At 45.9% G+C, this 25,644-nt stretch overlaps 1 protein-coding gene across 2 annotated transcripts in view; it reads right to left on the reverse strand.

Annotated features, from left to right (window-relative positions):
- The window catches only part of HM13 (histocompatibility minor 13), a 66,918-nt gene that overhangs the window by 37,383 nt on the left and 3,891 nt on the right, over nt 1-25,644 (reverse strand). For both annotated transcript variants that reach the window (XM_086932707.1, XM_086932706.1), the window contains exons 2-4: nt 1,305-1,403; nt 1,129-1,211; nt 506-594 (exon numbers count right to left, since the gene is read on the reverse strand). In XM_086932707.1, the coding sequence (XP_086788833.1) occupies nt 506-594; nt 1,129-1,211; nt 1,305-1,403 (271 nt within the window). The remainder of the gene's footprint in view (nt 1-505; nt 595-1,128; nt 1,212-1,304; nt 1,404-25,644) is intronic.

Here is a 25,644-nt window from a genome sequence, read left to right on the forward strand (position 1 = left end):
GTTGTGAATAATTAGAAGTGAAAATGTTTTAAATCTGAAAATGTGAGACAGAGGAGGTGGAAGGGGTCTTCGGAGTATCAGCGACTCATGTTCGCCCCGGCACATCTTTTTCATCCGCAGTCCCTCACTCGGTTAGTCACTTAGCTTAGCATTCGATGAAAGCCTTTGCTGGTTTTGGGTTGGGTTAGTTGAGCCATCAATTAAAGTCATCTATGAACAAAGTTTTATTTTGTTGGCCATTAGGCATAAGGCCAAATAAAGAATTGTGCTCTCCCGTGACTCACTCCGTTCCATTATATTGATAACCAAGTGCATTTTACCACTACTGTTTTTTGTTACCACTCGAAAAAGTCGCGAAGACTTAAAAGTAGCAGTCAAAAGTCCAGAAAACATTAACCAAACAGTACAATATCAGCAAGGAAAAAAGGGGGTGGGTGCTGGGGTCAGATATACACTGGGAATGGTTTCAAAGAGCCAAGAGAGAAGGACAGACGCTCAGACATACCTTCTTTGTTCTCCCCCGTTCCCTGTACAAAAAGCAGGTGGTATTGTTTATTGGGAAAGTTCTCTGGAAAAAATCTGGTCATGATAGGGCTGAAAAGAAAAGGGTGTGGAAAAAGCAAAAGAGAGTGGATCAGCAGACCAAAACCTGTATAAAATGAACAATGACGTTTATGCAGCATTTTTATCAAACATGTTCGATTGCATACTGGTGTGAAAAAGGATTTATGACAACTAAATTTTACTCATTTTATCAATCATGGGAGGAGAGAATGCTAAGCAAGCAAGTCGAACCGGTGGCCTGCAGGCTGCACACACACTAGCTTATCTCTCCAAGTAATCCTATGAGGTGCTTTCTAATCTACTTCCAGGAGGTCGTGGCTGACCATGAATCCTCCTTTGAAGCTAGGAACCTTGAGTTCATCCCTCTGTGCTTAAAGACATGGTGAGTGCTGTCTTGTCTGACTGTGCGACTGAAATTTTACTGCAAGTGATCACACCGACCGAAGCACAATCCAACTGAGACATCTGGGAACCAACACAAAACACAATTGTGTTGTTCATGCTTACTTACACAAAGTCTCCCAACAGGAAGCCCCAGATTGCAAAACTGCTGAAAGCGGTTACCTGATGGTGTGTGATAAGGCAAGGATGCCCAGGATGAAGAAATACATGGAGAGGAGGAGGTTGATGTACTCTTGGGAAAATATCTGAAATGAGAAGAAAATATCCATATTAATCAAGACGTCAAATGGGGTACTCATACCACAGGGCCATTCTCTTGCTGTAGTGCCATTGCTTACCTTGAAGAAGAGATAGAGTCCAAAAAGGGTGCAACTGGCAATAATGGGAAATCTGGCAGCATCCCGACTTGTGATAGTCTCTGGCATGTCTGCGGGGTTCTGCATGGAAAGTAAATTAGGCATTAAAATGTATACATCATACTTTACACACACATCAGCTAAATTCACTCATGCAACCCTAGACCAGAAGCCTTCAGGCCGTGGGGTTGGGGCATCGGACACATACCCAACCCCAGCCTACAGAACCGTAGTCAGCTCCTGAGGCAAAGCAGAGAGCACAAGCGCAAAGCTCCGAGATAAGCATACTGATCCCCAAAAGACAGTAACCAGATTTAACCACAGCAACAAGATCTATACAACATTACACAGTACACTGCAGATCCTGCTGTAAAACCGGTGTTTCATTATCACACCTCTGCATCTGGTGGACCCTTCAGTCACTTCGTTTTAAACCTTTGCAAAGATGTTTCATGCTACCCAGAACTTTGTGGGCATACTCCCTCCAAAGAGCAATTGTAGCAGTTTCCACAACTTTCATCCCTTAACGGTCCTGCAACATTTTGCCCCCATAAATCGTTGCTGAAAAGGTTCCAACTGAAATATTTACTTGTGCAGCCGGTCACCACCATCAGCCAAAAAAGCGAAGGAGGACCAAATCAATTGTCGGAATGTTTAGAACAAAAAGAAAACAAACCTGTGTAGGCCGAATTTCAGAATATAGACATATGTCACAAATAATATCTAGAACTGCTATCAAACACATGTTGGCGTCAAGAGATGAGAGAAACAGAAAAAGTAGATGTTAGATGTTGTGCCCCCTATTAGAGAGGAATATCTCAAAAAATGGGAAACCAAAAAGACCCTTGTAGGCTTAGGCAATTAAATAAGCAGGTAGCTGTGCCTACAAGGGATTGGTTCACATATATATATTTACAGCAATTGAGAAATTACAATCAGGTAAGCTCTATTAAAGTCGCTTCCAGTTGGATTACTCCGAAAACTATTTTGTTAAATTATCAATGAATCAAACATTATTATAGAAATACGGAGATGAGAACAACATGGGTGTAGGTATTCTGAAACTGAGTTTTATATTGATAAAAAAAACATTAGTTGTAAAGGGTACAAAATCAATAAATCAACACAATGTAGCCAGAAGTAAAACATTACACAGGGTTAAATAATCTTCATAGTTAGTTACAGTTGTGAACACCCTTTCACAAAGTATTTATAGGCAATCTGAAGAGTTAACACAATACCAAAATTGCCTGTAGTTCAATAAAATAAGGAATAGGTGTAAAAGTATTAGAGAGAGCAGTCAGGTATCTTAAGTCTACACTGGCCAAAATCCAAGAGTGCTAAAGAAGTTAGGTGTAATTTCTTTCCTGACAAAAGGTGCTTCCATTAATTACAATATTTCCTATTGAATGGATAGGAATATGAAAACGTGAGACACACGAAAGCCCATTGAGATCCTCTTGCACATGTATGTTAGGGTAGGGAAGGAACACATTCGCAGTCAGCTGACTGCATCAAAATAATTTCTTTAAGCCTTCCCACAAAAACACAGAAGGTACAGTGGCTAGTGATGCATTGGTACAATGAATCACGGTCTACCCCCCCCTTGATTCCTGGTTTATGCACTCGTGGGAATACCACTTCCTCCTTAGAGTACTGCAGTTACTAGGCCAGCCACTCAAATACTGTGCTTCTTACCATCTTCTTCCACATCACTTTAGTAGAAGTCCTAAGCAAAAGAGTACAGATGGAGTAATTACGATTGCGTCTTCCTCTCTACACTTCAATATAAATCTTGCTTGGTCTGAGGTTTACTCTAAATTCTCCATGATCCAGAAGTGTGCGTACTAAATAGGTCTTCCCATGTTACACTGCTTTCAATCACACACATAGGTTACATCACTTCATCTCAAAACTGCTGCTGTCCTTGGTTTGGATGGTAAGAAAGTAATGTACATTCCAATCATGGGTAAGCATGTACAACGCACCACCCCAACATGCATGCAAACACATCAAGCAGGAATGGTCCAAAATCTAAGTACACACATGTGCGCACTCAAAACAATAAGCAAACGTACTTGGCACAAGATGTTTTACTCGACAGACATCCGACATTTACAACGCAGTGTACATTAAAGAGCTCCTCCTTAAACATATCTAACATTGGATACGCACCACTGAAGTAGATGCATCCCACAGATAACATTTTGATCTTGAAGGAAACAAAAAAAATCTTTAACAGCTCTTTTGTGCATGTTGCCATCGCTGTGACTGTTTACTCTCCATCTCGAGCACTGTACTAGAAACTTACTTAAGGATACACAAAATGGATGGTCTCCCGTAGCACTAAGTAGAGAGTATCTACAGGTCCACGCCTCTTTTTTAGCATACACAAAAGAAATCTCGAGTTGTCTAACAAACTGCCAAAGTTTTAGGATGATGATGGTCTACAGTGGAGAGGAGGTTTCAGAAGGAGCTTAACTTGTAGACTTTAGACCTCAGTCTAAGATCACCACACTGAAAATTCTTATAAGAGCCTGCTGATTATGGACCACCAAGTTCTGCAGGCCAACAGTTAGCTAAGCAGTGGACAAATCTTTGGGTCGGATTCATTCATAATAAGTGGATGGAAAAGTGCCACAATGCACAGGAAACAAAGAAGTAGTCTGGCGCGATCCCTCTCGTTACTCATCCCTGTCAATATTTTCTCTGGCCCTCCATCTTGAACGGGCCACCTCCCACCATACCCATCTGGGATTGTTCCCTCTACTTCACCTCATTCTTTCTCCTAGCCGGACTTGCCTGCAGCCCTTATATTGTTTACCACACTGCATTAATAAGTTGACATTTAGAAAGATTTTTTTTAAAGGAACAGCCTTAGATAGTGATATTACACTGTGTTTCTCCTTTCTCCAATCATTCCACAGTCACGTAGATTATCTGGTAAAGGTCATGTTAAATAAAGTAATCTTCTCCAATGGAAACAAATTGGTCACTTTCCTGAAATTCACACGTTACCAAAGTTTTAAAGGGCCTCAATAATTAAATTAAAGTGTAAAGCTCTTCATCCCTTATGGCATCAAGACGTTTATCTTAAGAAAGACGAGTTAGATTGTAGGACCTGGGGCATATACAACTATTTAGAGTAACTTTGGCGGTGGAAGCGTGCTGGGGCAGTGGGCCTTAAACTTTTGAGGACACCCCCACATAATTATTACAACCCGGGGACCCCACTGAATCATGTTTGGAATCCGTGCACATGGCCTGAGCATTTTTGAATATTTCAACCGCACAACAATGCACATAAAAAAATCAAACACACAAATAATGAAATATTTTATTTGATTCCCAATTTTTTTATTTTATTTATTTAGATGAGAAGGCAGGAGCGTTTCGAAATTCAATTGAGGAAATTTATTGTCCTTCCTATATTCCGTTGTTCCTACAATCAGAGGATACTAACTTTATTTTTGCCTCCAATTTCAAATCCCTTCAGATTTACAGAATGTTTTAAAAAATAGAATTTTACATTATACTTCTTTAGTTATATACACGTTGTCTGTTAATATTATTTAATTTTAGAAGCATTCAGCGACACCCACCGAGGAGGCTTCACAAACCCTCTGGGTCCCCGTCCCAAAGGTTAAGAACCACTGTCCTAGCGGATTGTGCAACGGATTTCCAATATGATGCTTTCTCCAACAAACTGTCATTGATATAAGACGTGAGTAGAAGCTGTGCTTCATAATCATAGGTTACTGGGCTTCTAGGGTACAACACAATCCAAGGGGAAGAATTACAGTTACCCAATCCCATACATTGTTCATGCAAGGATAGAACTAGAATGTATGCAAACCTGTGGCAAGCAGGGTTTCCCCTAATGGGCTTGTCATACCAGTCTTCAGAGCGCTAAACAGGAAACAGCGTCTATGACTTCTGTTCCTCCTAGCATCAAACTATAAGAGATAGGCCAGCTGGGTAAAACAAGAGAATGCATGCAGATTATTCAAGAAATAATTTACCCTCTGTGATCACTGGTTAGAACCTGTGAAGAAAGAGTAGGCAGGGCAGACTGCAAAGCCTCGAAAGGCCGACAGGCTGCTGAGGTGGAGATCTTGAAGACTTACAGTCGTCTACTCTAGTCGAAGATTAGAAGGACAATAATGAACATATAGAAGCTGTCAACGAGCTACCAATTAAAATACTTAAAGATTCATTATTTGAGAAGAAAGGTGGAGAGGGCTGCAGGGGGATAAGATAGACAAATGACCAAAGAAAATGCCAGTAGTTTTGATATATGTATAGTAAAAGTACTAGCATACACGCATCAAAAATATTTCTAAACAGAAGATAAAAAAGAAATTACAAATGGATGCTAAAAAAAATGAACAAAAAAAAGTATTGCTTTATTTTCTCCAATATACATTTTGTCAGCGACTAAGCCTCTCCCCAGGACTGCTGGGCTAATTGCCCACTGATTTCAAATGTATGTTAGCACCCCATGTATTCTAAAGACGGAACTAAGGGCGCTGCCAACAGAACTAGTATTGGCAAAGACAAATCACGCCATTGAGATCTTTTGGGTCTACCAATTACTTTGATTCATGATGAGCAACGTTGGTCAAGGCAAACAAGGAGCATGGGAGCAGGGCAAAGGGAGAAGAAGCACATTCGGGTGGAAGCAGCAAGAAGGGTGGGCGAGAGGCACACAAGGGAGACCGTGAGGGTGAAGAGAGCAACAACATGGAGCAGTGGCTTGGGGTGGGATCACCCGGGCGTAAGACACCAGCATGAAGTGTAGGCGGAAAGAAGTACACACAGGCAGCAACATGTAGTACATGGGGCATGGGGGGGGGGTTAGAAAAGCACACATGCACTCTCATGGATTACTGATGCAAAAAAAAAAATGTTTTGAATGCAGTAGTTCCAAGAGCGAGCAGTAGAAGGAACACAAGAAGTGACTATACTCTGGGGGACAAACAAGATGGACAAGGCATGTCATCAAATATGAAGCAAGCAAATGAGAGTGGCAATAAAGCCAACCAATGGTAAGCAATGGGCAGGCTTTAGGCCCACTGTATGTTCTTTATAAGTTGACTATTAGTTTTTAACATTCAGCTTGTGCTGTCTTGTAGGCTTGACCTAAAAAAAAAAGGTGAAAACACTCATGTCAGCTGATGCAAGATGTAATGGAAATGTTTTAAGCCAATGCTGAAGGTTACAGAGAAAATAAAACAAATGACTGAAGGAGACTAGCCCAAAACTCCCAACAGAAGTTTAGAATACAATCTGTCCACAATGAATGGAGCAAGTGGCATAGGTGTAAAACCTAATAAAAACAGGGACAGAAAAGCAAAAGACAAAACGCAGGTTGTGAACAGAAAAAAAAAGTATAGGAATGAGTGAAATGAATAAGGGGTAAACTAAACTACGAGTGGGGGCAGATAAAAAGAAGAGGAAAGGAAAAGAGGGGTTGGGGAGAAGAAAGATGGGAGCCAAAGAGGAGCAAAAAGGAACAAGAGAGGTAAGCAAAAAAACAACAACAACAAAAAATAGAGGGGGTGGAATAAATTGGACCAAAAAAATAAGTCAAAATGACGAATCAACAGGCGAGAAAATATAGGGTAAAAGACAGCTGAGGTGTTCCTGTGGGCAGTAGACAAGCACAGGGTTGTAAATCTACTAACAGAAAGCGTGTAGTTGGGATGTAAAGGAAGGCCGAATGTGCATGGGCTGGTCTGAGTTGAGAAAGAGAAGGGCAGGTTGAGGAGTGGAGATGGTACTTTTATACATATGCTCTGTTCACGATATTGGGATGCTTAAGCAAAGTGTATGGCACACCTCACCCCCCCCCAAACACATCAACACACAAGCACAGTGCCTGAAAAGAGGCTAATGGTGTGGAAACCGCATGTCAAAATGCCAGTCCACCATGTCAAATTGGACATCTCCTCCTACCCCTGCTATATGTTCTGATCACGACATGTATGCAGAAACATACCACTGATGCCAGAAGACGGTGCAAAATGACCCAACTCTCCCCTGCACATACTGATGCAGGGTCCGTATCCTTTAGGGCAGTGATATTCAAACGACGGCCCGGGCTGCTGTTTACTCGACTCAACAATAACATTTCAAGAAATGCTAAATAAACCAACAAGATCATCGAAATCAGGGGTGGCTCCTCTGTTAAGGCGGAGGAACGTTGTCCCACTGCTTTATTTAAAGCAGTGCAATTGAAAAAAAAAATAATGATAATAACAGAAGTTATAATTTTATTTTTACTATTCCAGATGTGCCCAGGTTAGGGGAGAACAGGTGTGGGCTCCCCGCTTCACCGGCAGGAAGAGTGGCTAATGCTGCACCTAAAGCGCGCATGACTGTTTGATCGACCGTCTCTGGAGGCCAAACAGTCATGTACACTTTGCATGTACTCTTCAGTGAGAAGTGAGAAGAGGTGTGGCGCCGCGGCTAGGGCGACTGACTCCAGAATCTGGGGATCACGGTTCGATCCCCGGCACCGGCGGTAGATTAGCCCAGCACCATGTGACTCTGGGCAATAGCTTGCTTAATCTTCCCGACGGCCCCCAGCGCCTAGAGACCCTTAAGGGTGATTGTGCGCTTTACAAATGTGGATTATTATTCTCCATCCAGGCAGTATTACAACCTGGATGGAGAACATGCCCAGGCTCCCACCCCCTCTCTGAGAGTCGAACCACAACGCTTAGACCAAATCAGCAGAGTTGTGATTGGCTAGGGGAGTCTGGATGCCTGGGTGCTTCTTGTTTCTGGTTCCTGTGAGGAGAGGTGGCATTTGGCAACAGCGACCAGCAAGTACGTTTGCTTTTTTATATATTTCCTAACCCCCAACCTGCCCCCGCGAGTCACCTACCAGCCGCCACTGATTTAAACAAGCATTTACAATGCAATGGTTTCGCCTTTGGAAAAGTTAGAGCTATTGGCATTGTAAATGACAACATTTGTATTTATGTGTTGGTTTTGGAAACGGATAAATAAATGGCATTGTCATATACAATGGCAATAGCTTAATCTCTCGCAAATGTGAGACCTATTGCATTTGCACCCACAGATACACACAGAGTCACACACACACACACAGAGCCAGCCGCGCGCACGCACACACACTCACAGAGCCAGCCGCGCACACACACAGAGCCAGCCGCGAACACACACACACACAGCCAGCCGCGCGCACACACACACAGCCAGCCGCGCGCACACACACACAGCCAGCCGCGCGCGCACACACACACACAGCCAGCCGCGCGCGCACACACACACACAGCCAGCCGCGCGCGCACACACACACAGCCAGCCGCGCGCACACACACACACACAGCCAGCCGCGCGCACACACACACAGAGCCAGCCGCGCGCACACACACAGAGCCAGCCGCGCGCACACACACAGAGCCAGCCGCGCGCACACACACACAGCCAGCCGCGCGCACACACACACACACAGCCAGCCGCGCGCACACACACACACACACACACACAGCCAGCCGCACACACACACACACAGCTGCACACACACACACAGCTGCACACACACACACACACAGCCGCACACACACACAGCCAGCCGCACACACACAGCCAGCCGCACACACACAGCCAGCCGCACACACACAGCCAGCCGCACACACAGCCAGCCGCACACACACAGCCAGCCGCACACACACACACAGCCAGCCGCACACACACACACACAGCCAGCCGCACACACACAGCCAGCCGCACACACACAGCCAGCCGCACACACACAGCCAGCCGCACACACACAGCCAGCCACACACACACAGCCAGCCGCACACACACACACACACAGCCAGCCGCACACACACACACACACAGCCAGCCGCACACACACACACACACACACAGCCAGCCGCACACACACACACACAGCCAGCCGCACACACAGCCAGCCGCACATATATGCCCTTGCATTCTGGCCAATGTATAGCTTTCAAAAATTTAAAAACTTTTATCAAAGTATGCTTGGAAACCATACTCCTAGCAAACTTATAAGTATTTCTTTTTCACATGAGCAAATATACATGGTCCAAGATTTTAATCCTAAGAGGTAGGCTCAGCCTTTCTTTACAAGATTGATAACATGAGTGCCATTGATTGGGAAACAATAACCCAAGAGACCCCAGGGTGAAAGTGCCCCATCAAGAAATACAGGTGTATAAACATGCTATGTTATCTTATATTTGCTGATGCGGAAATCTGTGCGAATGCAAATTCATCCTTTCTACATCCCCTTTACACCCTCCCCCCCCCCCCCCCCAACCTGTGAATTTATTTTTTTACTCCTCCTCTCTACGGGAGTAAACTTTCAACCTTTTTTATTGTGGGAGAAGAGTAAAGAGGAGTTGGTGAAAACCCTTCAACGTAGAAGTTAGTGTGAACAGACTCAAAGGAATAGTACTCTGGATCTACTGCATAGTCAGTGAGGCTATCAAAGCTTTGATATATTGAGGATGCTGCCATAGTTTGTCACCTCACTACTTGGCACCAGCAGGGGCAAGCGGATGTTTTTTTTTTTTTTACAGTATCTGTAGTTTTCTGGCAAATTGCGGTCCACGGGCAGGTGGATATATTATAAAATTCCACACCCCTGAAAAAGGAAGCGAAAACAAAATAGAGGAAAACAGTAATAGAGAAAGAAAGCATGGACTAAAAAGGAATTAGTAGGAGTATGATAAAAGGACTGAAAGAAGAGGCATGAGATGGTACCAAGACTAAGCAGTCTTAGGTGTTCAGCAACCCCGGAATTCTGCAGCAATCGTGGCGTGAGCTAGGAAAAACTTTGGGCCCTGTATTTAAAAGTTTGCAAATTCAGCACTCGAGTGTTGTGCTCCAAGCATCTCCAATAGGTGTGCATCAACAATCGCCACAGGTGGGCTGGGAAGCGCAATGGATTCAAGCGGTCAATGGGTATTGCAGTTTGCCCAGTTCTATACCATAAGGCATTACCCTTTCAAAGTCATCTAATTGACCATCCCAAGACTGCTTGGGCGCAGACACATCAGCAAGAGTGCGTTTGCATCCACATAGAGATGCAAAAATACAGAAAGTATCTGTACAGTGGTAGCCGAATGGTACATCTCTCGGAGCTATGCATATATAGTGCTGGTAAAGTAGTATTTAAGGTTCTTACTCAGGGAAAGCCCTGCAGTGGAATCTACGGAGCACTCTAGGCACTGACCCTTTTGTTGGTTTAGTGACCATGCAAGTAATGAATTACCAATAATGTTGGTGCACAATTTAGTGTACAATAATTAAGTATTTGCATTTCTTCAGATTTCATATTTTCTCCAGAATAGATGCTTTGTGCTTTACAGTGATATTGCAATCACTTTGTTGACACGAAGGTGTTCCCCGTGTGCCCAATGACACAGTAATGAGTCTAGTGCGTACTGCTATTAGCAAAATCTATATCCGGCGTTATGATACAAAGGGTAAAAGGCATATTGTTATCTTTTCGTACATTCTTATCAAGGTAGCAAAAGTGACTACATAACACAGCCGTCGCTTATTTAGGAACTTAAAAAAGGAAAATTCAAAATGACTTGTATTACCTCGTCTAAAACTCATGTACCGACTGAGAGTTGAACAACATATTTGCATCATTCTCATGGCTATTAACAGGCCAATGCCTGAGAGTGGCTCTTTGTCAGTCTTCTTTCCAGTCTACAGCACTCGGCATGCTGGGACATGTAGTTTCACTTTCCACATAGCGCAGGTATGAATCTGCAAGTCCCAGTGTGTTTTTAGTCCTGTTGACTTAAAAATCAGAACACAATGCGATAAATGCGCAAGATACAGAAAGGAGGCACAAAAGGTATTAAAAATCGACAGTCAGTGCAAGGACCGGGTAGAAGCGAAACGCCTTTATTCAATTAAGCCTGGAGACACAATCAAGGCTCCCTTAATTAACATCACGCTGGAGGTCAGGCCCTGCAGATGGGGGTAACATTTGATAGGCAAACTACTAGAATGTTATGTATAGCAAAAAAAAGGTCCGGATTATGACAAAAGTGTGCGTTATCTGCAGAAAAATGCGCGTCACTTCTTGGTTTTAAAATAGGAAGTCGAATACTCCGACTTCGCTATCCTTAACCAATCCAACTCCTGACTCTTAAAAAAAAGTTTGAGGGCGACAGGTTCAATCTCTCGCTCTGCTTTGGGATTCTTCCGATTGTAGGGGTGAGAAACTCAAGGGGGCAGTAATGATGAGAAGAGACAACAACCTGGACATTCTTTCTTCATTTCACTCGGGGGATCTTATTCCAGCCTATTGAGTATTAACTCCTCTCCGCGAGCCAAAACACATCGCTTCCATGCGCCATATTGTGCATTGAAACAACTTCAAGAGTCCTGGCAAGACCGTGCTTTGTTGACGTGTGGTTAGAGGCGGGCGTTCGATTAAGGTTTTACAACGTAGCACGGCAATATTGCCTCTAGGCGCTACATTATGCAGCACAACATTGCCTCTGATTAGTTTTTTCTGGCTCGTAAAAATAATAGTGGGAGGAGGGGGTAGGTGGGAAGGAATGCATGAATGGTGTAGGGGACTGCCGCTTGAATTAACTGCACAATGCGAAATCCGTTTTGTTGAGCTGTCGTATTCTAGTGCCTTACAAGCTGTACCAGTGAAGCAAGTATTGAGTGAATGAAATAATGAACAGTCACCTGCCTTATATAGAACATTGTAATTGTCCCATGGCGCTACACTGTACCAAATGGCAGATGGGACAGCGCATGCCTGAGGACGTGTATTGGAGATGTTGAAAAAATGAATGAATGACTGAAAAAATGAAGGACTTCTACAGCACAACACCTAAAACTGTGAAAACTCTAGCGATACATTGTTCGAAAAATGACAGGAGTCTAGAAACATGTCTACCGTGGTGTATTGACTTAACAAAACTAATTAAGTAAAACACATCAACACAACGATTTGCAAGAGAAATGGTGTGATGGTATGTAGCGCCGCAGAGTGGGTGGAATGCTGCCTTATTGGCTCCGGAGTGCGGAATCAGTAAACAAATGAATGAATTCGAAGACTTGCATGGCACAAGACCCCAGACTGAATCCCGTCCAAGTGCCACTCTGCCCAGGGCTATAACTTTAGCATGCAGAGAGTTGTGCCGTGCTAATGTTGTTTGAGGGACTGAGGCAGACACGGGTGGAGAACGACCATTCAGAAAGAGAAAGATTGTATAGCAAGAAATCACCTCTAGGTGCTACATCGTTCTGTTCCGCAAGGGCAAGGTGTGGTAGATGGTGTCCTCCTGGCAGGGCGCGTGAATACATTAATGGGAGCACCACTGGGCGCTACATTACACGGTGGGACAAGCGCAAGGACCGAGTACAATATGTCCTCGCCCTTTGACGGGATGAGAGAAGGACGCATCGAATGAATGATTGAATGTGGACATCTGTACAGCACGATACTGAACGGCCTCGAGGTGCTAGACGGGCAGTATGGCCACTGAAGAGTTTCGATTGGTCAGAATATTGCCCATTGGCATGTGGACAGAATTGCATGCTGGACAAGTGAACTACTGAATGAAGAGGCTCGACTATCACATCAGCGCCACATGCCGAGGCGTCTCTGGGCGCTACATTGTATTTTAGGACCACTTGGGTGTCACGGGATCATGCCGTGTTAGCTCGGGGGTGGAGGCAGGCTTTCCGACGTAATGTGCGGATTAATGAGCACATTTGTATGTCACAGTGCCACGAATGAAGTGGAACTGTATTCGTTGTCTAGTGCCTGCATGCTGCAAATTCCATGCGAGCCGAGGGCTATTTGTTTATTTTCTTATCTCATGATGGAGCAAACTTAGATAAAGCACTATATCCAGAGAGTCATTTCTAGGCGCGAACACGGATGCACCATAGGAGTCGACATCACCCTCTACAGCTCGGAAGGGAGCTAATCCAACCTGAAGCAGAGCGCGCTCTTCATATGACACGGGTGTGAATCGCGTCTAGGCGCTAGGAACGGTCACCAGTAATGCGAGTTTCAAACATTTTGTATCTGTATATATATATATATATATTGCACATACCGCACATTCAGTAGATAGCGGCAGGCGAGGACGTACAGCATAAAAGGCACAGAAAAGCAAGTAGTAAATAATACTAACACGTAGCGCTGACTGTGATTAGAAACACCTCTGTTCGCCCTTTCATTGTGAAATAAAAACGCCTCTGTGCGCCCTTTCATTTTAAAAGGCGACACAACTGCGACCGTAGCCTGGGGTCTTCAATGTCATCTTGCTTCGTGCGTTGCTGGGTCTGCTTCTAAAGGCCCCAACCCCACGAATCTCTTAATTTCAGTGTTTCCCACTGTGTTTTGTGAAAAGTGCACCTTTCCTGCTCTCCTCCCCTTGGAGGGTGCAGCCTAGAAAGAGAAGACACGCATGCCGTATAATACGCCTGGTTGCATTCAGCCCTGATGTATATATACCATATGCTTTGAAAAATAGGCCACCGTTAAGTGCTCATCTATACATCTCCAGCTCTCCCTATAAATTGTTCATGATGTTTTTAACCGTAAATGCGCAGATTTTCACGCGTGCATAGCACCCGGGTTTGGGTTGTTTCTTAAGTGCTCGCAGCTTTAGTGACACGATAACAAACAGCGATGACCTTACTCGCTTGCCGAAGATCACACGTTGGGGTCACGCGAGAAGCCTGCATCAAAAATGAAGTTCATGGGTTCAAAACTCTCAACTTTACTCTCAATCGACTTCTTAGACAGGCAGTTTTAGGGCAGCCTTTCATCTTTTCAAGGCTGATGAAGCGAGGATCATTGGGCGGGAGAGGACGAGGGGGGCGGGAAAGGACACGGACGTCGGGAGGGAGGCGGGAAACGTGGGGACGGCGGGAGGAGGGACACAAGGCAGGACAGCAGCACGCACGGCCCGGCCGGACCAGACTAGGGGGCGTTCCCGGCGTCGCGTGACGTCGCCAAAGCCAAAGAATCTCGGGAACGCCCCCGTGTCTGGTCCGGCATTGATGGACAGGCCCCTCGTCCAATGGCTAGGCTCCATTTATGGAGCTAGCCAATGGGACGGGGGGGCGTGTTCCATAGTGCTTACTATACTCAATAGATTTCTCTGGAGGCGGAGCCTGCTCCGCCCCCCCAGCGAAACCTAAAAAGGAAGCAACTAGGGTGTCCTGCACCGCTAAAGTTTAGAAATACCTTCCTCATTTTTAAAGACATCTTGCAGCAAAAGGGTAAAAGTATGATATAGTCTATTCAAAATACATAAAGTGTATTTCATTAACAATGCAGAACCCTTTCATCTTAGTACAGCAGAGATCAGTACGTTGAAAAGTATTTTTTAAGTGATAATTATCAAACATGAATTTAGAAACATTCGTTCTTCCCCACCCGAACAATGCCAATAGTGAACCAAGAGGTAAGTCAGTTGTTATCTCTTTGGTAGCCTGGATTTCTATGATACATACATGAACAGGAATCAAACACAGAAGGTTTTAGAACACATCCTGAAGTTATGTATGTGATAATGAATAAAAAATGAGATACAGTGAAATAAAACAAATGCCTAAAATCACACTATTTGATTAAGTGGAGAAGCCGGGAATAATCCCAAACTTTGTTTCACATTGTGCAAATCAGAGACAAGTTGTATATGCTTTGCCTCCCCTACACCCACCTTGCCACAATCCCCCTCCCTCCTTTGCCCCGCCCAGCCCCCATCCTGCTGGCATCATTGCGGCCCTCGGCTTCATCACAGACCAAGCGTTGTGGCCCCTGGGAAAAGGTTTGCGAGTGCCCATGCTTTAGGGTGAGTGCGGACAGTACTGGCCCGTTTACTGTAGAGGGTACTTTGCCCTGCTAATCTAAGGAATGCACAGTAGGGTTCATCTGAGAATTCAAAGCGGACGGACACTGTAGCCATATAGTGCACAGTCCCAGCTTCCAATGAAAACATAGGGGCAGATGTTTACTGTCGCTTCAGTAGTCCACAGTCAAATCTTTCATGAGTCAGCTCTGGCCAAAGCGCGTACACAAACATTACTGAAGAGTTGGCACTTCACTGGAGGTCAGAACGCCAGTGAATGCAGGAAAGCGGCAGCCATGTTCAGATAGCAGCGTGGGGAGTAACTGCCACATGTAGAACCCCCTGCGCGGGCACAGCACACTGCCCCGTCTCCAGGCTCCTTTAGAGCCCCGCACACACCCTCCCTTCCAACACTTCATGTCCTCCCTAACAATATTCGGGAAAAACGGAACAAACACCAACAGTAAAGCAATCAACAGAAAGTGACATAAGCAATGCAAGCACAACAGGACAAAAACAGTATGACACTATATAGATCACGGCAAGTAATGCAAATGCGTCAGATGGGGCCTGTTTCTTCTGGAAGGACCATGCAATAGTTCATCCACAACCCTTCCCTTATCTGCCCCAATGCCTCTTTCCATTCTCTCTTTCTCACCAAAACAGGTATGGTGTACTCGTACAACCGTCTGCTGCACCACACCTCTCATCCACAGAAAGCACCTACTCGGGTTGCCACCTTCAAACGTGAGCACAAAGGTTTGTCTGCACACGTTCACGTCACTGACTAACGCCAATGATGCTGTGCCACGCCTAAGGTCAGGCTCGACACTGAACCAAGACAGCCAGCACTGCCTCTCGCAACGACCGTGGGAACGTTTACAGAATATGGTCGTTAATCGTTTCCAACTGTGTAGTCCTAATACTGTGCCAGGGGATACAACACAGCATCACAAACTATGACCTGTTTATACGTTAGTGCATTCCTAATACTGTGCTCGACCAGAGCACAAGCATCAAGCAGTGGCTGTGAAATGTTATGGAAAATTGTCGATTTTTTACACTATGTAGTTAGGGTATAATACTGTGCCTGGTCATAAAACACAGCATTACTAAATAACAGTGGAATATTTAAATAATAAGGAATATTTTGAGGGCTGTACAACACTCATCGAGCAATGGCTGCGAAACGTTTAATGACTATCGTTATATATATTTTTTTAAGTGCTAGATTATTCAACAAATGCAAACACCAATTGATTGAGCGAATGCTGAACAATGTCAAACATTCCCCCACAGTACAGCGATCTGGGTCTAAAGCCATCGTTTTTTTGCCCACAATGCCATCCAGTTCAGAGGCATATGCAATTTAGTCTTGACCCTGCTCCCCCTGGGAACAGTCCAGCCCAAAATGCCAAGCCAGGTCCTCCCTGGACCAGAAACAAGCATCCTGGGACCGGTTTCGGGGTATCACCCCTCCTCACCAGGCTAGCTCGAATCCAGTGGTGCAGTGAGCCCGGGAGCCAAGCCTGGGCATACCCATCCCACTTGGGGTGACAAATGCAAAAAGAACAATTGATAGACGGAATGCTGAACAATGTAAAGCATTCAACCCCAAATTGGAGTGGCATAGGGAGCAAAAGAACGATGGATTAAACCTAGATCTCTTGACTGGGGGTGAGTGGTTGGAAAGGCTTAGCACTCCGTCCATCGTCTTGTTGTGTTTGATTATTCAACGAGGCACCGAGCAATGTTAATAGAATACGGCCATGTAAGAAACTAGATTATTATTCCCCACTTCAAGAATAACAAACCTGCTCATGGTGAACCCTCAAATTCACTAAAGTAACCTTACCTCAACCGCCTGGTTGCTATGGCAGTGTAGACCGGCGTATCTGTGTGATGAGTAAATAGTTTATGCAGTACCAAAACAGAAATGAAGTCAAAATGTAAAAACAATAAAATAATCCCAAACAGAAACAATGCTACAGTCTCGCCTTTGCAAACGTTAGAGCTATTGGCATTGTAAATGACAACATTTTTATTTATGTGTTGGTTTTGAAAACAGATAAATAAATGGCATTGTCATTTACAATGCCAATAGCTTAATCTCTTCCAAATGCGAGACCTATTGCATTTACACACACACACACACACCCACAGAGAGCCACTCACACAGAGCCACACACACACAGAGCCACACACACACACACACACACACACAGAGCCACACACACACACACACACAGAGCCACACACACACACAGAGCCACACACAGAGCCACACACAGAGCCACACACAGAGCCACACACAGAGCCACACACAGAGCCACACACAGAGCCACACACACAGAGCCACACACACACAGAGCCACACACACACAGAGCCACACACACAGAGCCACACACACACACACAGAGCAACACACACACACAGAGCAACACACACAGCGCCACACACACACACACACACACACACACACACACAGCCACACACACAGCCACACACACACACAGCCACACACACAGCCACACACACACACAGAGCCCCAGAGCATAATTCAAGAGCCAATGCCGTTTTAACATTACTTGTGAAGAATCATCCGGGGCACTGTGGAGGCACTGACAGCTCCCACCTATCTTGACAGGACACTCTCCACCCTTCCTGACTGGTCACTTTCCACCCACCTTGTTATGCCACTTTCAATCCATTGTGATGCAACACCACCCATCGTGGCAAGTCACTTGTCAGGCGACCCTCTATCATTCACTTTCAGCTTTTCCAGACTGATTGCGTCCACCCGTCCTGACAAGTTACTCTGAGACTCTCCTGACAGCTGCTGTCTTCCAGTCGTCGTGACAGCATGCACCCATCCTGACAGGACGGCTCCCCCTGCAAAGTGCCCGCAGCACTCACTCCTCTCAGTGCTGGGGCAGGGGGCATAGCTCCTAGAAGCGGCGGGCAGCACTGTAAGAGAAGGCATGTACTCATCAGGAGCAGGGCGGCCGCCAGGGGCAGCAGCAGGGGGGGCGGCGGCTGTCCATGCCGGGGCAGGAGGCTGGGTGCTGCTTGAGGCGCTGCTGCCAGACGGGGAGTTCTTCTGTGCGCTGCCTCTCACTGCCCCTCCTTCTCCTCTCCTAGCCCTCCCTCCTTAATTCCCGGTAGCCGCTAAAGCTTCCTGAGCCTAGGTGCGGAGGTAGCGGTCGGGCTCCCTGCCAGTGCGCCGTGCACAGAAGCCCGGGGCACAGGCAGAGCTCGAGCCGGGCACAGGCAGAGCTCAAGCCGGGCACAGGCAGAGCTCAAGCCGGGCACAGGCTGCGCGCACGAGAGGGGGCTCAACGCCACAGGGGGGGGCGCTGAATAGCGGAGCGCGTGGAGGTACTGATGCTGTGCAGCGAGGGGGCACACTGGAGACACTGCGCGCTCGAGGGCAGAGACTCCGAGCTGAGAGGGGCGGGGGCGTTGGGGTTGTTAAAAGGAGTGAGCAGTGGATCACCCCCAAACAGGATGGGAGACACTTTGTGGGGTTAGAGTGTGTGGGGCAGCTCTGTTAGAGATAAAGTGTGGGGGCAGCTCTTTTGGGGATAGAGAGGGGGAGAGGCAGCTCTGCATGAACTGAGAGGGAGTGTGTGTGAAAATATAGAGGAGTGAGCAGTGGAACACCCACAAACAGGAAGGGCGACACTTTGGTGTTATAGTGAATGGGGTGGGGGGCAGCTCTGTTAGTGATAAAGTGTGTGGGGGCAGCTCTTTTGGGGATAGAGAGGTGGAGAGGCAGCTCTGCATGGAGTGAGCAGAGACCAGGGAGAGTGTGCAAATATAGAGAGGAAGCGGGTGTAAAAGGGAAAGTACACAAGGAAGCAGAGTGGGCCGAACACCTGACTGTGTGAGGTAATGAACCTGAGGAATGCACACGTCTGCGTGACGTAAGGGACGCCGGCGGCGCCATGAACCGCGCACAGTAGGAGCTCGCGGTACAGTGTACACAGAGCGCACGAGACAGGCCACAGGGGAGAGTGAGAGATTCGATGCAGATTGGTGCGCGAGGAAATGCACGAGCGCGCTCTGCTAGATGCGGAGAAGTGCACAGCATGCAAACGTTAGAATATGAAGGATGTGCACAAGAGGTGCCGCACATAAGAGATGCTTGAAGAAACACACAGGACGAGTGAGAGTAATTATAAAAGGCAGCATGAGGTAAGGCACAGAAGGTGCACACCTCAGAGGAATTATAAAGGACTGCACGAGGGAAGGCACAGAAAGTGCATGCCATGTACATGGATGGATGTGCATGAGACAGCACATGGGGATATACACACTTCTGAATTAGGGAGTTCCAGCATGGTGCAAGGGTGCATAGAGCCCGATAATATATCAGCGTGGTGCAGGGATCAGACTGTCTCGATCAGCACGGCGTTACAGAAAAAAACAAGCGTTGCCTTTTGTCTTTTAGCTCCGTCCTTTTCACCCTGGGCTCCCGGACTTCCTGCTGGGGTAAAAGGTTCCTTTTTTTTTTTTTTAAACCTTTATTGTGCATTTTAAGCGTACAAATACGGGCCCACAACCATACAGGCCGGCCTAGAAAGCAGTCAGCAGCACAACAAGTAAGAATAGATCAACCCAACGATCCCAAAGAAAACCCAAGTAATAAGTATCCAAGACGTGACTCAAATAAAGCGGGACCGCTAGGCACAGGAGAAATTAGGTTAATTTTTTTTAAAGCAGCAAAGGATAATAATCATCAGGATAGTTGCACAACATAACAGTACATGTTGGCCATTGCCCGCCCCCGGACTCAGTACACCCAAATCCACTAAAGTGACAATATCAACAGCGGAGAGAATAGGTATCACTACCCCGAAGCACCTGAGTGACCCAAAGGAAAAGAAAGAAAAGGAACCAATAAAGAACGAAAGAAATAAGGCCCATAGAAACTGAAACTTAAACAAAATCCCTACCCCCAGCCCCCCACCCTGCACGTATGCGGAGGCTACGGCCTACCCCCCCCCCCCCCCAACAACGTGCCTGTCGCCCACAAACCGAACCCGAAATTTAGAACAGAAAAGGGAAAAAGAGAAGAAAAAGAAAAAAACGTGATACACATAAGACCGAAGGAGGGCCAACGGATATTCCCAAAACTACCATCACATATCACTCCGGCCGCCCGATCCCAGACCCCGCGACCAATACAATACCCATGTTTGATATCCCCGGCAGTCCATCAGTGTTCCAGCAGTACAAGTGAAAACAGTCCTAACATGATGAGAGGCACATTCAACCCTGTCCGATGCGAAGCGGCGACGTAGTCCAGCCTCATAGCAGACATCTTGAAGGAGGCGAGCGAGCCAAGTATCCAGATCCGAGTGGGGTGATTACCAATAAAATCCGTCCGATACACGGCCATGTAGATATCAGTGACACAAGAAGGGACAGTGTATAACAAAGATCCTCGAGAAGTAACAAGCCCAGTCAATAGGAGCCGCGTCAGGATGGGGAAGCAAGTCATTCCGGGGACCTCAGGAAGGGTAGCTAAACATGGCGCCTGGCCACGTAGTTCCAGCCACATCGCACCTCCAGAAACTATAGTTCGCCCCAAGGATAGTAGAGCTGGCACCTCGACAACAGTAGGATCACGCACCCTCAGTGTGTCGATAGCAGCCTGAGAGGAGGAACAACCAAAGGCAGAAGCAGAGTGTGGCAGAGTGTCCTGCTCCCGGAGGCATCCATGATCAAGCAATGGTGTCGCAGTTGAAATCACATCCAGCCGGTCTTCCAATACACGGGTAGCAGTACGTAGAGCCACTCTTAGAGCAACTAGGGCGCCCAAAACGTCAGCGATCAGCACTGGTGCATCGGGGAGAGCGGATTCAGCAGTCCCCTACACGTAAGGTGAACAAATGCGGCACTGTCTCAGAAGCCGTCCACCATCTCCATTCGCAGCCAGCTAGGCACCGCGCAGACACGAGCCATGGCACAACCAGGCTTGAGGCACAGGGGAAGCACATTCCATGTGCGCAAAGTATCAGCGTGACGTGGGCAGACAGCAGTGTCGTCAGTAGCAGCTCAGGGTCCGCTGTCCCAAGAACGGAGAGCAAGCTGTAAAATGGCGCCCAGCCCGGCTCGTTGAGAGACAAAGTATCCAGCAAAGTCGTCTCCGAGTGAAGGACACGATACAATGTGTTCCCCGCATCGGCGGGGCGCGAGCCCGTGAAGTGATGAGACAGGTTGCAAGGAGCAGGACGAGCCTCACGCCGTCGTGTCCGATCCGCAGGTTCTGGTGGCTGTTAGTATGAACAGGGCCGGCCTCAGTCCGAGAACAAAGACCCGGCAACCGCCGCGCAGCGCCAGGAGGAGGCGGAGACGTTCCGGTAGTCTCACTGCCGGGATCGAGGAAGAAAACACACCGATAGATCCGGGGTCGCCTCCCGGTTCCGCCAACGTTACTCAATAGCAGGATAGGCAACAGGATAGAACGGAAAACGGGAGAAAGGCGAGAGGGTCAGCGGAGCCGAGGAATCAGGCGGCCATCATGGTTGCTGGTTACGCTCCTCCCCCGGTAAAAGGTTCCTTAACCACTTGGCTGCTAAGGTACAATTACTCTGGTGTTGTAATTTCCATTGAAATCAATGGAAAGTCCATGACGAGTTACCCTTGTCATTAGCGGCGAAGAGGTTAATCCTCTTTATGTGGCCATCTGGACCCATAAAGAAGATAAGAAACCTTTTACTTCAGCAGTAAGTCAAGGAACCCAATCTGAAAAGGACGGGGCTTAAAGAGAAAGAAGAATGTCACTAGGAAAACTTCTCCAATGGCTGGCCACCGTTTAGGAGGCCAGCCAATGGAGAAGATGGGCAGGGCTTAACCTTGCTAGTGATATTCTCTCTCTCTCTCTCATTAAATGTCGACAGCGAGACTGCGCAAGCGCAGCCATCGCAGGCTGAGACCTAAAAATAGTAAAATGTTATAAACAAAATTACAAAAATCAAACATGGGCAACAAGAGAAAGTTTTTTAAACATTTTTTTATTTAGGAAAGCAACAAAAAAGCAAGGAACCAGTGATATACTATGGTCGCTGTCGACCAGGACCTATGTGAAATTTCAAGATGACTGCGATGAAGCGCGAGTCAAATGCAACAACCAGGTTAGTTCCAGTGAAAGATTTTACCTTCTAATTTTAGTCTTTATGTCCCAATCAACCACAGGACTACACTTCTAAAGCTATCAAGCACATCAGGGGAAGCATTTAGAGACTCACAAGTTGACAAGCAAAGGCCAGGAACCAGGCCCAGTTCCCAATGTTCAGATGAGTACTTCCAGTAAGAGGCCTCTTATAGCTTTTTTCTCCCTGTAGCCACTCAGCAAGTCAATGAATTCTTCCTCTGAGCCCACTGCTTTCTCCTGGGTACAAGAAAGAGCAGGGCCAGTCCTTAAGGGGTCCAGTCTGCTTCTGATCTTCTGCAAATCCAGGAAGTGTTCTTAAGTGGGTGCCTGGAAAGTGTTTGCAGGAAATGTGGGACGAAAATGAATGTTTGCACCTGGGTGGTTCTACTTCTTATTCAGTACCAGCAACTCGTTCCGCCGGTGGTCATGACAGAGGCGGCCTTACCACCTTAGTAAATCTAGGTCTTAATTGTAGAGTAGAGGTTCTGAAGTCTAATTTGAAGACCATTCTGAGTATTCTTTTTGATTTACCAATAAGCGTAGATTGCTTTTTATAAATTTTTACAAGGCAGTCATGATGAAGTATGAGCCGGATGCTGACACCAGTCTCAAAGTATTTATTGATGACGTCTTTCAATCTGAATCCCCATTTCCTGTGACCATGCTAGCTGGGGATTTTAATTTGCATCCTTGTTATTCATGCCCAAATGAGCACTCATTTGTTAACCAGGTGCATTTTAAACATACTCACCAAGGTGATACTGCTAACAGTTTAATTTCTGAGTTTAACCTGATGAACTTAATGGATCTTAATAAGGAGAACCAGACTGAGAGAACACCAACATTTAAGGGGGGGGGGTGATGGTAGCTCTGAAATTGATTATATTTTTGTCTCTCTCCATCTATCCTCAGTTCTTTCAGAATTTAAAGTATTAAGGCACAGCCTGAGTGATCATAATCCCCTGAATGCTGTTTTTCACTGGGATAAAACAAAAAATCTATTGGAGAAGTATCTTTATATAGGGAGACAATCATTACGATTTATCAGGGACGAAGGGTGAGGTGGGCCTCTACTGTTATCTCAGTTTTTGAACAAAATGTGGTTTCCACTTGTCAAGCTGATTTTTATTCCCGTTTGTCTGAAGAAGAGTCAGTTCAGGGTATCATGAAGTCCTTTCTAAACATTAGCAGGTTTGTTAAACAGTGCTTTGTAGAGCAGGTGCACTCCCTGTGATCTGTGAAGAAAGATGGTTTGATGGATGTTGCTCCAAAGCACACAAGGATCTTTGGACCTTTTTGCATGTGACACCCAGGAGAAGGTCAAAAGAGCTAGGGATGCATATGGATTGGCCTGTAAGGATCGTAAAGCCCATCTCAAAGAGGAGGCCTGGGACAAGTTACTAACCTCTAGCGAGACAGTACCGCCTTTTGCAGAGTGGTTAACTGTCCTCTTTTTTAGCAATGATCATCTCTCTAACCAGGCTTGTATTATCACATCACAAGCCTGGGTTGATCACTTTAAGGCCATCTATAGCTCTGGAGTTGAGGATGGGGAATTGAAGGATACAATGAGTAATCCGCATATTGTTTTCACCTGAGGTCATAGCAGCTATTTCTCGACTACCATCAAACAAAGCACCTGGGCCTAAGGGGGTGCCAGGGGATCTTTTTAAAACTGATATAGACTTGTGGACTCCCTTGCTAATGATGCATTCAAACTCAGTAGTCAACTGACTTCTTTCACTAGCTTGATCTCAATCAATAATAGTCCCTGTTTTTAAAAAGAGCAACAGCTCAGACCCAGCTAGTTTCAGGCCAGTTTCTCCGATTGACTCAGGAGGTGAAAATGATTAGTCAGATCTTACTAGACCGTCTCTCAGACTGGGGGGGAGGAGAGAGGCTTTTTATCTGACCTACAGTAGGGCTACATGTCAGGACATCTGAACCTTTACCTACTGATTTGTAAGTACAGTAAGGTCATGAAGGGGGGGGAACTATTTGGCCTTCAAGGACCTTAGCTCTGCCTTCGACAGAGTCATTCATTCAAAACTATGGTCATTGATAGCTCAGATGGGAGTAGACTCTGCATTAATTAATTTTCTGTATGATTTGCACAAAGATCTCTCTGCTAGTGTTAGGTATGGCTCTAACGTGAAATTCACTGAGCACTTTAAACTGTGGCGTGGGGTTCGTCAAGGCTGTATTTTAGCAGCGTTTTTATTTATTTTTAATATTAACTAAATAGAACAAGCTTTGTCAGACCTGGGTGTGGATGTCCCCAAAGTAGGAGGCCGTTCTACACCGACCCTGCTTTACACAGATGACACAGTTTTAACTGCTCGAACAGCCAAGGGTTTACAAAAACTTCTTAACCTTTTTATCTATTTTATGAACAGACTTGACCTTACTACCAACCTCTCGAAATAACATTTAATGAAGTTTGGTCCGCCCAATACGAAAAACTATAAAAATTTGTAGTAGATGGACACCACGTCAGTCAGGTAGATAAGTTCAGATATTTAGTGGTCCAGATGGACTCTGGTCTAATATGGTACCCACTTATAACTCAGAATGTGAGGTCCTTCAATAGAGCCACGTTTAGCATTGGCGATTTCTCACGCCGGCTTGGGCGCACCCACATTAAATCGGTCTTGGAAATTTTGAGGGCTAAATGCATCCTACTAGCGAGTTATGGCAGTGGAATTTGGGGCTATGGCCCAGTCGCCTCGATTCAAGTAGCAGAAAACAATTTTTAAGGGGCCTACTGGGAGTCCCACAAAGTGTACCATATGAAATCGTCAAAGAAGAACTGTGATTAGGTTACATTATCAGCAAGATCCGACTTTGCCCCTTAAAACTTAGGCTATCAATTTGGACATAGGAGGAGCTTGGTTTTAATAGATTAATATTGCAGGATTGTTTAAAATTGGACAGGCCCTTTCGGATCCCTTTGGCTGGCTTATATCTCCCATAATATGATGTCTTTAGGGAGGCCCGAATTATATGCTAATCCCAGCAGCATAGTTAGCTCTGATCACAAATGGGTTGCAGCAGCATTAATGGAAAGATGGCAGCAGACCGGGAGGTTTCTGCAATATTGAAACTCTTAGCTCGACATGCGATCTTAGTGAAAACGGTTAGTAATTTAGAACACTATTTGACTTTGAACAGGACACGTCATCAGCGACACATTGATTTTTTTGGGTTTGAATCTATTTCCGCATTTAATTTTTTTAAATCATGGTTGTGTTAAGGATTTGGAATTGCCCTATGTGACTGTGACAATGTCTCAGTCAATGA

This window comes from Lissotriton vulgaris, chromosome 7 (genome assembly GCF_964263255.1).
Source record: "Lissotriton vulgaris chromosome 7, aLisVul1.2, whole genome shotgun sequence".
Classification (NCBI taxonomy): domain Eukaryota; kingdom Metazoa; phylum Chordata; class Amphibia; order Caudata; family Salamandridae; genus Lissotriton; species Lissotriton vulgaris.